Here is a 19,389-nt window from a genome sequence, read left to right as displayed (position 1 = left end):
ATATTTATCAAAGCAAAAATATAAATCTTTTAAGTATTCTTGAAATCTGTAAACACAATTATGTTTTTCATAAAAAGCTAATACATTTTTTTGAAGTTGGCTTTGATGGAAAAGATTTTATTTATTTATTTATTCATACAAATACATACATATATATTACAAAAAAAAATAATAACGTATCCCTAACTTTATGAGGCCAGGAGCCCTGTATTGAGTTGGGATACAACATAATGCAAGTGGAAGCATGTGCATTAGGGTGGGTCGATATTTTTTTCCGAATTTCGAAATGAAGGGGTCTAAAAAGTTGCTTTTTAGATTACTCGGAATGCAAAAAATATTAAAAAATATTTGATACAACTTTTGGCCCTCAACTAGAGCTTGAAGTTTTCGAAAAAGTATTTTTTTTGCTCTAAAAGTTATTTCGTATTTAACTAAGAAAATCAGTCCAATTATTTATTTTAATGTGCATTAAGCCTTATTAAATAAGCATTTAAGGGCATGAGTTGCACTTCGTTTTGTAATAAATGGGTAGCATTGTTTTATTGAGCCATTGTTTTTGACAATATTAACCAGGCGCTCAACGGAATCAGTTCCGCGGAGTGTATTGCATTTCGGTAGTTTCAAAACGTGTTCAAATTTGTAATGTGATTATGTTGTATCTTTACTAACAAAAAGAATTTATCAATACTGATAGTTAAAAAAATGTTCAGACAGTTATAAACTTCACACCTCGGTTAAGGGCCGAAAGTAGTATGGAATATTTTTTTAAATAATTTTTACGTTCGATGTGATCCAAAATGCAACTTTTTAGACCCCTTTCGCTTTGATGTCTAAAAAAATAAACACATCATCGGCCCACTCAAATGTGCATTATTAAATAATAGCAAAAAAAAATAATTAATTAACATTTATTTCAATTAACATCTGGACAACATCTCGCAATATCTCGCAGCAGTCTCCTGCAATGGTCTCTTCCTTTAGACACACCGACTTATTTGATACTGGACAAAATAATGTTAAAAATTTAACATCTCACTGTTTTAATTGTGGGTATATATTTGTATAAATTATGTATCAACTTGCACGGGATCCACTATATATAAATTAATTCAAATTAAATTTATTTTTATTATTGTTAAGAATTTATTATATAAATAAAAGACTAGTGATACTTCAATCCACAAATTTGTAAAATCCAGTGACCGGTTTCATCGCTTTCACGACATCTTCGAGACTGGTAGCTTTATTAAAGAGAATTCAAAATTATTTGAAAGTAAATTAAATAAAGTCATTTTTGACTTAAGGGTGATTATCAAAATTTTTCCGGGTTAACTAATGAGTTGATATAATGCTATTTTAATGACTTTAAGTATTTTATTTTTAGTGCCCCATCCTTAGTGAGTGTGATTTTTGTCAATTATGATTTCTGAAAAACAAAGGGTAAAAAGTCATTAGTAAAAATATATTACAATGCGTAAAGTAATGGGGAATGCACTTGTGTTATCTTTTCAATAAGTAATTCGACGTCTGGTTTATTATTTAATCTATTGATTTCAAGAATTTCTAGTTTGTCAAGTTTATGGCCTTTAGGTGCAATACATTGAACTCCTTAATAAAGATACCAGTCTCGAAGATGTCGCGAAAGCGAGGAAACCTGTCACTGAATTTTCCAAATTTGTGTTTCAAAGTATCACTCGTCTTTTATTTGTATAATAAATTACAATGAACTTCCATTAAGAATTTTCACTTACAAACTTAAATGTTAAGAATTTTTTAGGAACATTTGTGCTACATAATAATTATGTACCTACCAAAGATTTATGAAATAAAAACAGAAAAAAAATGTTTTCTAAGTATTTTGAAGCACAGTAAATATTTTGCTAAAATTCGATGAACAAAATATTAAATTATTAAAACAAACGTTTGCACGTACAAAGATGTATTGTTTTGATAATCTCCAATGCTTGATTTTCATTTTAAATATTCCATCATGATAATTTCCATAGCGGCACCTAGTGGTGCAAAGGGCACTAAATTGGCACTTTAATTGCAGCGCATCTAGATCATTTTTGTCACATGGAAAGTAATCTGTCTTACGCTTCAGGTAAAACCATATTTAAAACCAATATTTCACGTCCACCCTGCTTATAAATGGCAGGCGAATGCGCCAACAACTACACACCGAGGTGGATTTATTTCCGCTCGATTAACTTTTACAAGATTTTTTCTCATAGTACTCATTGAGTCAAAAACGCTCGTCCAAGGTTCTGATTCTTTTCCACACTCAGAACTGTATTCTTTATCCGCCCGGACACATAATGCTTTTCAATGTTGCATTGATTGTGTACATGTAATATTTATTGTATTATTCACGGTGTTTCAGAACCATACCGCGAAACTTCTGAGAAACATTTTTCATGGAAACATTTTTTTAAAATCCAAATATTTTTATGTTATTTCTATAATTTGAAAATAGGTCCTTAATTTCTCGGACAAGCATACCTTCTACAAACCCCCACCCCTTCCCTACCCAGCCGCTTCCCTTTCCCGAGTCCGGTGCTTAATTTTTTTTAAATTAAGAAATGCGTTTTTCCACAAAAAATCATTAGAATTTTTTTAAAAGCGATAAAAAATATTCCTCTGAAGTTTGGTGGTATGGCTCTGAAAAACTGTCTGTATCAACATCAGAATATTGTATTTATTTTTAAAATAAGATAATTTTATCAATAATTTAAAAGCAATGTTGAAAAACACTTTTTAAGATTATCAACCAAGCTGATTAGCTAATGGAAAGACCTGCCCCCCGGCTGTTTTTTTTAAATAAATAAGTAAACAGGGTGTTCTTTAAACCCTGTCACATCCAAAACCACAATGATCAGTATAAGCAAGAAGACATATTGGCATTTAAATTTTTTTTTTAGAACGAATATTTTTTTTTTAAATATTAAAAAAAGCAAATGGTTGCTTAATTCTGCAGGGGTGAAACGAGGAGGGAGAAGGGGGGAGTCTGACACTGCGCCGCGCTGCCCTTACTTCTCCCCTGCAGAAGTAAGCAACCATTTGTTTTTTCAAATATTTTATTTTTAAAAATTTTCTTTGTCCTAAAAATTTTTTTATTTATGCTAATATGTCTTCTTGCCCATACTGATAATCGTGGTTTTGGATGTGGCAGGGTTTAAAGAACACCCTGTATATTATGTGTTTTTATGGTTCGTTGAAATCACTCTCTTCATTTTTCCAAAAAACAATTTTAAAGACCGTGGGTCTCTCTATCCGTTTCGCTCATACTAAAAAGCTATACTTATTTTGTCAATAAATGAGTTACTCTTTTGAAAATTTCAATTTCACGAACCGTGATTTCAATTGAAATTATTTTTTTATTTTTTCGTTTCGTTGTGTTTGACAAATTGTTTGGATGGCTTTATGTCGAATATTGTCGTCTTCATTATATGTTTATGATTGAGCCGATACCGATGGTGTCAAATTTAATAAATATTAAATTGGCATTGGCTGGACCATCGGGCGGCAAGCAATCAACGATCGCCATTTGTCGATACTCGAAAAGTGTAAATATTGTCTTCGCAACACATCAACTAAATATATATAATTAATAATTCCTGTATGTGTAAATATTTTGTTCAAATACTTGCACAGCACGAGTGCAACACTTACACTTGAATGCGATTTACAAATTTGTATTAATTATTAAATATATCACAAAGCAACGAACATTCAGAAAATACAGTTTTTTTTATTGTAATGCCCTTCCCATCCCCATAAAGATTATTCCCGATTCGTTCGACGGAGAAGTGGTTTCCATTTTTATGACGAGGTCAAATAAATCTCAAATGGCACACCAAGGTGAAAGAATAATCTGTACACCGGAACCTCCTTTTACACTGGGGTTAGGTAGACGAAGATGGGACATGACGAGGTAGGATGGATGGAGAAGGTTGCTACAAAAGGATTCTCATTTTTGGTAAATAAAAAATATTGTATTTTAACGTTTATAATCAACAATTGGTGGATCCCAATCAGGTTCTTTCCCTCAAATGTCTACCCATTTATTACTTTGTTGCGTTGAGTCCCGGTCCCGTGTTTTCACGTGGTTTACCAGATGTCTAAAAAAGTGCATTTTATTGTAATTTAGTGACTTTTATTTGTACTTTTTCACTGCTAGTAAACCACGTAAAAAAGCGGGATCAGGATACAAAGCACAATAAAAGGAGTGAGACCCTGTATATTAATTTATTTATGGTTTTTGCAATTTTTGTATTCTTTTTTTTGTGTTGTGTTCCGTCACTGGGGTGTCCCGTGTCGAGGGAAACATTTTACAATAAGTAAAACATGCCTTAAATTAGTTATTTGACAAAGTTAACATAATAATTATTAAAATAAAAACGTAATTAATCTAATTAACCTAATTATCATTAACATCATAAGCAATTTAAACTAAAATAATCATAAAAAACATTTTTGCAACCATTTGTGCGAACATTGCAATGTGGCTCTTCATAAAGGCCAATGTTGGCACAATTATCATACAAAAATGACTGATTAAATTGAAGAAGTTTCGATTGATTTAACCAAGCATTTTCATAATTATGACACTTTTAAGAAACCCTTCACAAAGCATGAAATTTCACAAAAATGGGCCGGGCACAGGGTAAATTCTATGTGTATTCGGCCGGTACTCAAAGTGTTAACACCGCCGATTGATGCCCAATTACGTGGCACGTCGTCTGGTCGATATTCAGGGATCTTCTGCGACATCTTCAGCCACATCCGGGATATTCTCAGAAGAACGTCTGCCCCGGGGCCGGCCAGAGTGGCCAGACCCGGCAGCATCTCATGTTGTCCCATACACTTCTAGGCGAGCGGCTAAACGCCGTGGTGCTTGTCCTGTTGGTGTCGGACGACCGGGAAATCTGCGCCTAAATTTTCGATGCGCCAACACCACCGCCGAATTATTCCGCAAAAAAATTGAAACAATTTTCCCGCGTTCTAAGAAGAGTATAGCGATTTATGACTTGTTGATGTGTATTTTATATCTGTTTACTTAAAAAATGTCAAAGCAGACCTAACATTTGCCGCCATTTGCAAAAGTTATACCATCTTCCGATAGGGTGATTACTTTTGCGCCACCTTTTACAACAATTTCGTCACAATTGAGGGCATTGGAAGCAAAAATAGCAAATTCCCGTTTTGATGTTTTCGAGAAAAATAGCAAAAACTGCTATATTAACGCCAAAGAGAGTCTTTACGTTAGAAATGTTATTTTCACTGAACTTTAAATTTAAGATACTAATAAATTATCTATAATAAAAACTCGAATTCAAAAAAAATTCTTAATATGACACAGCCATTTTGAAAATTAAAATCTCAAGGCGGTCATTGGTCGAACAAAATGGCTGATGTATATTGCTATGTTCGCTTAACACTATTTTTAAACCATCAAAAGCATGTTTTTTAACTACATTTGCAACTCAACTCATGATTTTTATAAAAATAAAGTTGATAAACTACGGAATGACATCATAATCAAACTATACCATACCATACCATTTAATCTTTTACAGAATATTTTATTTTCTCTTTCTTATGTTACACAAAAATATTATAACTGTCTATTTATTATGGGAGCAAAAATTCATTATCATTTTATTTTATACCCACGAACAGGCCATGCTTTAGTGGGGTTTTTTGATTACTATTTTTACTATTAATATGTATTTCATTGCTATGTAATTATCCTTTTATACTACTTTGTTTTACCTCTTATGTATATTGTAAAAAACAAAAAAATAAAAATAAAAAAAATGACAAAAAAAATATTTTTTTTGGAGGTTGCTATCTTTGCTTCTAATGCCCTCAATTATCTGATTTACTAGACAAGTAACTTCACCGTTACCATTCGAGGACGGAACCTCACATTTATTTCGCTCATTTTTAAAAGAAAGTATTTTAGGAGAAAATACTTCTTAAATTTATTAAGACACGTTCATATGAGTCAGAATATTTTTTCCCGTGTGTTAAGATTAAATCCTCAGCTCCCACATTTTACTATCGCTTGAAAATAAAATTTTCTGATGTTTTTTGTTGATACTCGTATTTTTTGATAAAACGCCATAGTTAAAGATTTTGATAAAATTATAAATAAAATTATCAATGAAACTTCTCGGTTTAGTTTGACTTTTTATTATTTTGACCAACGAGCGCTTTCGCCTAGGTAGGCATCTTCAAGACTGGTGAATTATTTACAACGTTTTTATACTATTCTTAACATATTTTGGAGATAAGAAGATCAAATAAGTATTTTAACAGGGGACAGAACCATAAATATAACCAACACTAGTTTCCTAAACAGTTCATTTTTGGACCGAAATTAGGATTAAGCATTAAGGTGGTAAAACCTTTTAACACGGTGGTATAAATATAAAATTTTCCTTCGGTTCTGGAAATACTGGCTAAAATGCTTTATCCATTGTTTGGTGTTCCAAAACATATTTTGTAATGTTAACAAATTACAACAGGGATGGAGAATACCTTAAAGAAGGGGATATGGAAGTCTAGGCATTTACTGACCTGTCATTGGCTGGTTTAAGTGGTCACTTTACACGCTGTGTAACATTCACCATTTTGAACACCCATATTTCTTCAATTCTTCCATTTGTTGATTTGAGTGAAGTTAAAGAGCAAAACCATTTTTGTTGTGAAGAGATTTATCTGACTGAATTATTTCACATACTAGGCAACGCTTGAAACCAATTTTCCAATTTTTAAAATTCTTCTTGGCCCAGTTGGTTTTAGAATTTTTCCAAATATTGTAGACAAAAGACTGGATTTCACCCCCTCGTGAGTGACAGGTAATAAGCCCAGTAAATGCCTAGACTTCCATATTTTCTTATTTAAGGTATTCTCTATAACTGTTGTATCTTGCTAATCTTAATGACTTGATATGTAATGGTTGAAAGCAGCCCGAAGCTTCATAAGAGCTTTTCCTGGTATCTGTACAAAATATTTTTTTTAGGCCCAGTCTCAAAACTTTTATTAATAAGTTCGAATCACGTCGCTCGCAAAACAAAGATGTATAAAAAAATATAAATTTCATTTAATTTTAGAAAACTTCTTATTATTCGTTAAATAAAAATTAAAATCTGAAATAATAATAATAATGGACACTTAGTGATATAAATACCTGTCACGTCAAGACAATGCAAATTAAACCAAATTACTTTTATCATTGAATAAATATTTGAAAAACTAACACTTCAGTCTATCACTAAATTGAAAAAAAACATCTTTACGATTCCACAAAAAATTCTTACTAATTGAAATAAAGTTATATAACATTTGCATTTAAAGCAAATTCCGTATTACCATTTAGGAAAAATAGTTGATAAATTGTCAGAGGTTTCCAAGTTATTAAAAAAAATATGATCAATATATCCGCTGATCAAACGATTACGATTCAAATGTCGACCTATTTTATCATAGTTTCAAAGTTGGCGAGAGAGGAGTAAAAAAGCATTGACAAAAATACAAATCGTTTTAATTTCTATAACTGGAATTACCAACATCAAAATAAATGCGTGGTTCGTGGTGGACTATTGTGTGGATTTGTATAATTTAATTCATTACCAACCGAAAAAAATGCCTTTTCTGAGACATTGAATATTGAACGATAATTATGAATGAAATATTGATTATCAGGACTTTTATGGACACCAAGAGTCTTTTAAAAATTCTAAATATGTACAGTATGCTAAATACGATATTCTACCCTATTAAATTTGAAAAAAAAACAATATATGAGATGAAAAAAAAAATAAAATAATAATGGACTCTTCTGTAAAGTCGCCTCATTTGGCTCGATTTTTTTTTCCTTTCCAGCGTCGATATCATATTATTTTCTTTTATGTTACCCTTGCTGTCCGCCTCGTATTCAAACGGTCAGCGCGTTTGCCTACTAAGCAACAATTCCCGACATGTTTTTACACTAGAATATTTCATAGTACCTGGACTAAGTCTGATCATCTTACTTTCATGTAACAAACATGATCAAGATGAGCTGCGATTGGTGTACCAATTCAGTGCCCTATGCACCAGTCGACGCGGGAAAGGAATAATGAATGAATGAACCGAAACGAATAGAAACAAAATAAAAATAATAATAATAATCATGGTTTATTTATAAAAAATTACAATTACTTTATCTACTACATACACACTTAGGTAATAGATTATCTGGATCATGTCAGCAGGTGCTCATAGTTAAGTTCTAATATATATATACATAATCTTATCTCTTCAATTCTATAAAAATTTTAAAACACTTATTACTATGGAAAAAAAGAAAAATATGGACATCGAAAATAAAAAATTGTCCAAATAAAAAAGAAAAACACAAAAAATCTTAATTTTAAAAACCACGTTCTAAAAGCCAGATTCTCAACAGACGTCTTTCTCTTGAGCCAGATAAGTTTTTTTGATTTTTAATATTTAATGAAAGCATATTATATATTTTTGGTATGTTGTACTCTAGTGTTCTTTTCCCGTATTTATTATTGAATTTTGGGAGTCTACGAGTACTACATACACAGTTAGTCTGGATCATGTCTAGTCTGCCTAACTAGGTACAACCTGTTTTAAGGAAGACAGTTTTATGCAAAAATAAACAATAACATAATTACCAACTAGTTAATTTATTATACAGTTATACAATATTAATTTATACCATTTTAGAATGTTTTTGAGTAAGTTTTCCGATTTTTCTTTACCTAAATCCAGTAACCATTTTTTTACAAATTTATTTAATTGAATCCGGGTCATGGTTTTGTAATGTTCGGGTAACATATTGAATATTTTGGGGCCTAGAAACCTGAAATTTCTTTGCCCGAATTCAGAGTTTGCGGTAGACCCCATGACCCATCCTCTAGTTTGACTTTTGGTAGTGTAGGAGTGTTCCTTTTGGGATTTGTTAGGATAATTTGCTTTCACAAACATAATTATTCTAGATATACGAGTATATAATTGCCTTATATCTTATATATCGAATTCTTCGAACAATTTGACACTGGGGTACCTGAACCTCCCCATCCTATTATGCCATAAGTTATAATTGAGTTACATAAAATATAAAATAGTTGTTTGAGTTTAATTAGAGATAAGATGTTATGTATCGACTTAAAGATATGGGAAAGTTTTGTGTTTTTTTTGTTGTATATGCTATGTGTTCTGTCCATTTAAAATATTTATCAATAATTATTCCCAAATATTTTATACGGTGAGTACACCGTATCTTCACCAATCAGTAGATTCAAGTACTCGTATGTCAGAGCATATTTTTAATTGAAAGTTTTGTTTAATAAGGATGATGTTCACGAAACATTTTTAAACTAGCGCTATCTCTCCCCAGGACCTACACTTTTGGATTGCCCATGACCCATGATTGCTACCCCCCAAACAAGGCAAAAGCGGGTCCTTCGAGGGAGGGTCGCCAGCCATTTTTCCATTTATAATATAAGGGGGTCGCGAATGCAAAAAGGTAAAAAAACACTGCTCTCGTGCTATAATCCAGGGAGAAACTACGGGAATACGTTTGTCTGAAAAAAAAGCCTCACCGCGTTTCCTTTCAAGTGCTCAAAGTATCTGGGAGAATGTTTCAAACAAAAATAAATCTCGATGTTTAGCAAAGTTTGAGCACTAAAATAAAGAACCGTTGCGTAGTTCACACGACGGCATGACAAAACTGTGTTGTCCCAGCTTCGGCCCCATTGTGTTAGTCTGAATAGAATTTTGATGGACATGACAATAGACCGAGGTATTGTCCTAGAGATAAACGGGCTACAGCGTTGCCAAACTACATCAAACGAAAATCGGTAGATATTAAATAAAAAATCGGTAGACTCGAGGAATGAAACGACGGCAGTGAGGCTTAAAGGAGCGTAGGAGAGGGAGGGGGGGGGAATATATAAATACGTATCTACCAGGGGCGTGTGGTGGGGTTTTTGATTAGGGAAGCAATTGATATATAAGTAATTGGTACATAATAATATACACTGCCCTTAAAAAATTAAAGACAAACAAAATACTTTATACATATGATTAGAAAAAAAACATTAATTTTACATATCTAGTAATAAATTGTAATAACAAATTAACAAACTTCACTACAATACTATCATAAAAAACTGCGAAGTATTTTGTGGAATTATGTTTTATTTGACTAAAATGCAGTGAAACCAAAATAAATATTATCTTGTTAAAAAACATGGCTTTTCAACGAAAATTGATTGGTCATTATTTGAACCCGAAAAATCAATATATGTAGTAGATTGTAAACTTTTTTCTTATAACAAATCAACATTATATTGATGTTATGTTTAATTCTAGATTTAATTTTGTATTCCTACTCTACCACAAAATAGTTATTAAACTATTATGTCCAGCGCCAAAATACCAAAATCGCATCTCTGTGCTGTGCGGCGCGGCGCGGTATTGCGTTCGGATCACATGGAAAATAATGAATTGTTATGCTTCGATTGCTTCCATTGCCTAGTGAGAATTTAAGTCTGCGCCTGCGCCCGGACTGCGCGTTCAGTACGGCGCTAGAATGGAATTTAGAATTTGCTTCCATCGCGATCGTTCTTTAAATCGATACCCAGCCAGCCAGTAGCAAGTACTTGCCGATCAGTACGCGCTTGACAGCGCTGGTAAATGGGTGTGCCGGAGGCTACGTTGCTTTTTAACATAATTTTTAAGGCGATAGTAAAATTCCTTTTCAATTTATCGCGATCATTAATCAAATTATTATTATATTATTTGTTTATAGTAATCTTAATGTTAGGTATTATGACGGATAACTAATTTATTAAATATGCTATTTTATAAATATTTTTTGCCAAAATGTAAGGGAACCAATGGTTCCATGCGTTCTATGAACGGACCGCGCATCGTACCTACCATTTTTCATGACATTATAGGGAAATATAACTATTTTTAAACATTTTTCAAGTAATAAGTCGGCCTCGTGGTGTTATGGTCAGTGCGTTTGCCTACTATGTGAGAGTAATTATAATAATCATGGTTTATTAACAAAAACAACAACATCTTCATCTACTACATACACACTTGGGTAACAGATTTTTCTGGATCATGTCTAGTCAGCCTAACTAGGTACAACCGGTTTTAAGGCAGGCATTTTTATGTAAAAATAAACAATAACATAACTACCTACTGGTTTATTTATTGTACAGTTATACAACATGATTTATACCATTTATTATTTATAAATTTTTCCGAGTAAATTTACCGATTTTTCTCGACGTAAACACAGTAACCATTTTTTCAAAAATTTATTTAATTGAATCCGGGTCATGGTTTTGCAATGTTCCGGTAACATATTAAATGTTTTGGGGCCCAGAAACCTAAAGCCTGAACAAAATTTACATAAAATATTTATTTAAAAGGGTATTTTCACACCATAATATTTCATGGTCCTTGGACTGGTACATGAAACGTAGTACTGATCATTTTACCTTCATGTTACGAAAAATGATCAAGATACGCTGCGATTGGTGTACGAATGCAGTGCCTTATGCACCATTAGGTGTGGAAAAGGAGTGATGATGACGAAAGTAATAAAGGTCAATGAAATGCTGTCCCGTAAAAAATAATATTTTAAGTTACTTATTAGTGGCACAAAAAATGTTTTCAAATTTGTAATTTTGAATTCCCGCAAACACGTTAATTCCATTAGCCACGCCCCTAATACGTCACAATTCATGTTTATTTGTTCCTGACCATTATTTTTTTTAGAACATTATCACGAATCTCGTCACAACTATCAAGGCCAAACATGTAGCGTTTTTCAAGTGACGTCTTTTTTAAAATTTCTTTTTTAAATTTATATACGAACACATTTCTCCACAATATTTATATTAATTTTGAAAATATAATAAATTATTCTCAACCCATATGTCGTTAAAATCCTTAAATCACAAATCTTTGGCCAATAAATGACTGTCGCAAGAGGCAAAATTAGCAGTTCACAATGGAGTCCTGGTCCCGACCCTGATGTATGGGAGCGTAGTATGGACTTATGAAAGTAGGCTGAATGCTGTCGAAATACGATCCCTTAGGCAAATGTGTGATAAAACTATGTACGATAGATGCACAAATGTTGAGATCCGCATATTATGTAAGGCAGAGATAAGCATTATCGACAAAATCGAGAAAGGAGCTTTGCGTTGGTTTGCACATGTAGAGCGAATGGACAGGGAAGGAACTGCTAAAAATATTTACAATGCGAATTTTGATGGATGCAGAAATAGAGGAAGACCGAGAAAGACATGGCATGACAAAATCCAACAAATACTTGAAGATGGACATGTTAAAAGTCGGAAAAATCGGCACGCGTGCAAGGGAAGATGTATGAATGAATGAGATATGTATACAAAAATAGAGTGAGGGGCGTTTTATCCTCTCTGCCTATCCTTACGAGAAAACGGCGTGATGGTGTGTTAGTTGAAATCCGTTTCAAAATTTTTTATCGGTATTCGCAATATGTGATATTTCCCAATTTCGCCAATTAATACATAAGCGCGCCTAGAGCCTTCAAAAATGATGCCCAACGCATATTTAGTCGTTATTTGACCGCCCAGCCAGGTGTGCCGTTTATAATCGAATCCAAAATGCCCACTGGTGTCATAAAAGTGTGTTAAAACCTCTCAGATGAAAACTGAAGTGTTCTCATGTTCAGAATAGAAAAATTTTGAATTTGAATGTTAACAATTAGCATTTGTATTTGTTGGATCCCAATCAAATTCTTTCCCTAAATTCATTATAATTTCGACTCGTTTATTTCTTTCACAGGATTTTTGGGAATGCAAAAATAATATTAACTCACGTTTTTTACATATTTTAAATTTATTTTTTATATATATATTTTTTGAATTTAAAAAAAAGAAATATTTCCGTTCCGTCAAGTATTTGGGTATAATTTACCCAAATATTAAATTTTTGAGGGCCATTTTCAACGAGTTGTAAATAACTCACTATTGGAAAATGGGAATCGAGTTGGGGTAGAGTGGGATTCGAACCACAGACCTTTGGTCCGTGCGTCCGAGACACTAGCCACAGGACCACAACCCGATTTTAAAAGCGTACGCTTATCAGTGCAGCCCTGTAAGTAAGACAACTTCGCAATTGCGCCTCTAGCGGTAATTTGACGTTTACAGAAATACATGTACTATCGAAAATTTTAATTTTAATATACTGGACTTGCACCTGATCACTTTACATTCATGTAACAGATGATCGAAATCATTTTGTTTAAACGTTCAGTGCTCTATGCACCACTTGATGCAAAAAGGGTGACTGAGTTGACATAAAATTTTGCCTGTTTCAGTTTTTAAATATCTCTTTATTTTTTTATTTTTTGTACATCTATCAATTTTTCGTATTATTATTGATTTAAATTTGTTGCAACAGAGAGGGGGAACATTTTTGAGAAGGGAATATTGTCTAAGCATTTACAGAGCTTATGACATGTCATTGGCTGGTTTAAGTGGCCACTTTACACAAGGTTTGACATTTACCATTCTGCCTATGTTTAAACATCCACATTTCCTCACAAAAGACAACAGATGGAAGAGTTAAGGGAATGTGGATGTTTGAACAAAGGCAGAATGATGAATGTTACACAGTGTGTAAAATGGCCACTTAAACCAGTCAATGACAGGTCATAAGCCCTGTGAATACCTAGAATTCTAAATTCCCTTCTTTAAAATGTTTTCTCTCTCTGTTGCAACAAATTTCATCATCATCATTCCCTTTCTGCACCTAATGGTGCATAGGGCACTGCATTGATACACCAATCGCAGTCATTTTTTGTTACATGAAGGTAAGATGATCAGTCTTACGCTTTAGGTACTAGTCCAGGGACTAATATTCTATTGTGAAAAACACCTTTTAAATAAATATTTCATATCAACTATATCGGGAATCGAACCCGAGACCTCTCGCATGGTAGGCAAACACGCTGACCATTACACTACGAGGCCCGAAAATTTTGTTCCAATAAATTTAAATCTAAATAATTTCGAAGGGAGGAATCCAGCCTATCTGCCAACATTTGGACATACTAAAAACATTGTTATTATTATTTATTTTTAATTGTTAAAGCAACAGAAAATTCCTAGCTTGTCAAGGTCTGGAACAAAAAAGTTCTACATTTATAAAATAAAAAGTAAAATAATATGAATATATTTCGACTAATGAAAGAAGAAAAAAATATGTTATCGGTAAAATCAGTAGAATTTTGATTTAATTCGGTAGATTAAAATTATTAGATCTACCGAAAAATTGGCAACGCCGGGCGGGCAGGTTATCTCGCCAGGACAATGGCTTGCCCCCACCTCCCCGCGCGGCCGCATTGTCCCCATGTGATCGCGCACGCACGGGGAGAACAGCGAACAGCGACAGTAGGACAATAGATCGGCCGCCCGCTCCACGTCCGTCCGCCGTTCCCGCGCATTTCCTATGCCGAAAATGACTCACAAATGGACTCTGGAAGAGACCACCAAATTGATACGTATATATAGCGAACACGACTGTTTATGGCGCGTCGATTGCCCGACTTACAGGAACAAACAGTGCAGAGAAAACGCGGCGGATATTATTGTAGCTGCCATGAAAATGCCGCGGCTCACTCCGAAAGAGTTGAAACTAAAAATCAAGAGTTTGCGGTCAACCTACCTGACTGAAGTTAAAAAGATCAAGGACTCGGCAGCCGCGTATAAGCCGAAGATTCCATGGTTCAGTCAAATGGATTCATTCATGAACTATGTGGAATTGAAAGTCAACACGCCAAACAATCTGGTAAGCACATTTTTATTTGTATTCGTTATGTGATTACACAGACAGCTATTGACGGGGTCCATGTTCATGGCGCACGGGAGAAATGCGAGTGTTGACTTGTTACGCTGCCCGGCAGGGGCGCGCTCGCAAAATATGCAGTGCAGGAACGCTTTTTTTAATGTATTTATTAATATATTTTATTTTAATTACAATTTTTTGTTCACTTTGCCCAGCTAACAAGGGTATATACGCCGTTCCAAGCTAGGCAATTACATTTTGATACATGAAATGGTTTACAAGTTAATAGAAAGCACAGACTGATAAAATATAAACTTACTCGTATACACATTTTGATACATATACATACAAACATACATACACATATATAAATATATATACATATATATAAACATATACACACCTACGTGCATATACATACATACCTTCATAAAACATAGACAATTTATTTAATATATCATGCGAAACTTAATGATGGCCATTTGTATTTATAATTTTTTTAAATAAGGTATTCCTTTTTTTATATTTTATTTTTAACATTCAGTAAGTATATCCAATTCACGGCATGCATCAGTCTTTTTCCAATCTTTTTTTTACTTACTATAGTTAATTATTATGGTTAGGCCGGACAGCCTGGGCGTGTAACTTACTTATTTTTCATTCATCTTTTAAAAGTAACACTGTAAATAATGGCTGGAAATGCCAGTTTTTGGCTGATGTGAGGTTAAAAAACAAAAAAAATATTTCAATTGCACAAACCAAAAAACAATTATTGTTCTTTATTAATAATAACTACTTAAATAATTCTTTAATATTTTAATCAATAAGACTTCGACCAGTTTTTATTTTATTCACTATAGTCAAAATAGGTTTAAACACTTAAAAATTTGCTTAAACATTACGAAAAAAATAATATTGCTCACCTCGGTTATTGTTTTTTGAATAAAATATGTATTTTGTTAAATTAAAAGTAAGAACTGCAAGCAGTTAAAATGCTCCTTACATAACTTTTTTAATTTTGGAATTTTTTAGAAATATTTTTTTAAAAATGTTTTACATATATCTATTTTTTTTCCTAAAACCAGTGCGCGGTTAAGTTCCGGTAAAAACTGTAATGTCAATATTTACAAATATAAAATGTGCGTAGGATCTTCGCAATGTTATGAATATTGTATTTTATGAGAATATTTGGTAAATTACACGTAATCGATTTGTTAACTTTTTAAGCAGATATTGTTTTTTCATCCAAAGACATCTTTATATTATTGTTTTCTTTTTACCGGTTTGGCTATTTTACTTATACATCATTACATTTTGTATTGTAATGTATTTATTTAGATTGTTATAAAAAAAACTTTAATAACAAGGTATAACTTACATTATACTCAATATTAACGTGGATATTCGCTAATAAGCGGAATGGGGAATGTTGTAGTACTTAAAGTGGCCACTTAACCCAGCCAATGACAGGTCATAAGCCCTGTAAACGCTCGAATATCCATAATCCTGAATTTGAAAAAAAAATCTACCTCATCTCTGTAGGGATATAAATAAAAATAAAAAAATAATTTTATTAACTATTATAAGTATGCATTTTGTTTCTTAATTTTTTCGTATTTCCTATTCTTCATCTGATTGAATTATTTGATCAACGTTGTATGCGACCGTCATCCCTCTGTTTCCGAAGTTCACACAAGGGTTGATGTATACTATTATTGGTTAGTTTTCTTAAATATTATTTTTTTGGCAGGCATGATATTGACAATTACTATCTTCACAAAACCATATTCGGTATCATTTACTTTACAGAGAGATGTTTCATTATCCTGTTTTATCTTTTTGATGATCCATACGTATGTTTTTTTTTGCTGTAATTTTGTTTTTACCTCTTTTATTGCATGTTTTTTTGATACTAATCTTCGAAGAAATCCAATAAAAATTGTAATATTGATTTGAAGAACACCACGGCATGTGTTCCTGTTATAAATTTATTCTTAACTTTTATCACGAGCATCGCGAGTTTTGTTTCTTGCTGAACCTCATTTGAAATTATCTTAAAATAAGTGTTACTTTGGATTATGATCATTAGACCTCATGCATGCCGACTTAACGAATCACATCTGACAGTTGTGTGTTCCGAAAACATAACTTTATTATTTGTTATTTTTTTTAGTTACATATGTTTCACTAAACATCAGCATACATGGTTTATACTCATACAATAATACTTCCAGTTCTTCGCAAGAGCTAAAACACTTGAAACATTCAAATAAAAAATATTTTTGAAACCCCTCTTCACTCTATTTTCAACTGAATAGTTAATTTTTGCTTTTTCATCACTTGTGACTCTAGCCGTATTATTGAAAATGGGTTGGATTCAATAATATATATACGTTTTTATACATATATTCATGATGACAAAAGACAAAATCACATATCGTCTTTGCGCCGGAAATATCTGTTAAGTAAGTCACAATGTACCTTTTGATGGTGGTTTTTTTATTGTTTTTTTTACATATTTGAAAAATACGTAAGTATATTTTGTTGAAACCAAATTGTGTAATCTTAATGAGAAATTAAAAATACCCTCAAAAAAGAAAAAACACTTAACAGAAATTGCCGACATAACGACGATATATAGTATTGAGTTATTTATTTATTCAAAATCATAGCCATACTGTAAGTGCTATATACCCATTTAAAATCGGGTTGTGGTCCTGTGGCTAGTGTCTCGGACTCACGGACCGAAGGTCCGCGGTTCGAATCCCACTCTACCCCAACTCGATTCCATTTTCTAATAGTGAGTTATTTACAACTCGTTGAAAATGGCCCTCAAAATGAAATATTTGGGTAAATCATAAGAACGCAAATATTTCTTTTTAAAAAAAATATTAACTATTTTTTCGGTTATTTGTTCCCGCTGCTTTTTTTGTTGTTTTGCGTGATAAATTAATTATTATTTTCTGGCCACTCAGTACTATTCATTTACAGTACTTATTTTTATACAATACTATACCTGGATACTTTTTATATTTAGAAGAAAATAAGACTTGTATTAGGTATACTAGAAATCGAAATATCGATCACGCGCATCAAAGCATGAACATGACTAACGACAAGGGCCCATCGGGTGTATGACGCGGTAGCGGGAGTCTACCTCGCCAGCATCTCTTACCGCGCACGTCATGAACGTGGACCCCGTTATAGGTACTCAGTTTATTATTAGGTAGGTACCCTACCTATTTATCACGTGCCAGGGCACTTTTTTAAAAGTACTTTTTTATTTACTTATGATTTTTAAAAAACTTTTTTATATCATAAGCATATCATGTTATGTCTCGTCTGGTGAGTGTAGTATCATATGCTTTTAATTTTAATGCTGATTCTTAATTTGGCTCTAATATATATTTTTAAGTAGTCAGGTAAGTCATTGTAGTGTGTTTTTGAATGTCCTGCATTTGTCCATGCTAATGTGGTAAAATTTTTGGTTGGTATTATTATTACTCTGAGTGTATCATATTTATATATGCCATCATTTTCATTACACGCATGTCATATTCTCGTCTTGTATGTTTCCTAACGCAAATTTTACCGTCTCAATTTTCAAAAATAATTATGTTTTAATGTCAAACTGGCGTGTTTTTTCGTACGGTCCAGTCCGCTGATTAGGCAACGGTACCGTCCACAGACTACAGATATCTTGGTACCGTAAGATATCTGTAGTCTGTGGGTACCGTCAGATGGTACTGTAAACTGTAACCTTAGAGTATATTGTATATACTCTAAGACTGTAACATATTTTTATCATTTTTGACAGATAAGGTGTCACATCCGACCGCAAAGACGCTATCAGAGATTATGGCGCTATAATCGCTCAGAACCCCATTTTGCGGGAATTTCAAATGTAATTAATCAGCACTTGGAAAAATTCCACCCGTTGTGGAAACCTTCTTTCTTCTTCCACTCTTCGTGAGACGAGGGAACCTGAAGATAAAAAAAAGCCTATTTTTATTTTCAGAACGAGGTTGATGAAGATCTAGAGAATAGTTTGGCTTCCGGTCCGTCATCTCCTGCTGCGAATGAACCCGAAGTTGAAATTACACAGGTACCCTCCGCACCCAAGCGTCCTCGAAAGAGAGGTCAAATAACAGAAATAAACCCTGTTTTTGACAACATTAGAGATTTTAACGAAGAATTGACCGCACCGGAATCGGACGAGTTCGACAAATTTGCCGTCCATGTCGCTGAGCAGCTACGCAAATTGTCGCTAGAACAAGGTGTTATGGGCATGGGAGAAATTCAGTCAACATTGTCCCGTTGTCGACTCCAGGACATTAGAAGTCAAAACGGCCCGACTTCTGCATCATATCAGATCTTCACCATATTGCCTTCATCGTCTAAACCCAAGCCACAAACATTACCCGCACCAGCTTCTGTAGACGCACAAAAACCGGATCAAACAAAAAACAAGGTGGGTAAAACATTTAATTTAGATGAATGTTAAAAATT

At 33.1% G+C, this 19,389-nt stretch overlaps 1 protein-coding gene across 1 annotated transcript; it reads left to right on the top strand.

Annotated features, from left to right (window-relative positions):
- Positions 1-14,482: 14,482 nt before the first annotated feature.
- On the top strand, positions 14,483-19,384 carry LOC148275152 (uncharacterized). Its single transcript, XM_088236092.1, has 2 exons — positions 14,483-14,883; positions 18,899-19,384. Exons 1-2 carry the CDS (start codon positions 14,545-14,547, stop codon positions 19,382-19,384), a joined length of 825 nt encoding a protein of 274 aa, XP_088092218.1. The 5' UTR covers positions 14,483-14,544.
- The last annotated feature ends 5 nt before the right edge of the window (positions 19,385-19,389 follow it).

This window comes from Micrasema longulum, unplaced genomic scaffold (assembly GCF_059751315.1).
Source record: "Micrasema longulum isolate JH-2025_06_02 unplaced genomic scaffold, ASM5975131v1 h1tg001500l, whole genome shotgun sequence".
NCBI lineage: Eukaryota > Metazoa > Arthropoda > Insecta > Trichoptera > Brachycentridae > Micrasema > Micrasema longulum.
Note: the sequence above shows the minus strand (reverse complement) of the source record. Positions and strands in the feature narration are given on the sequence as shown.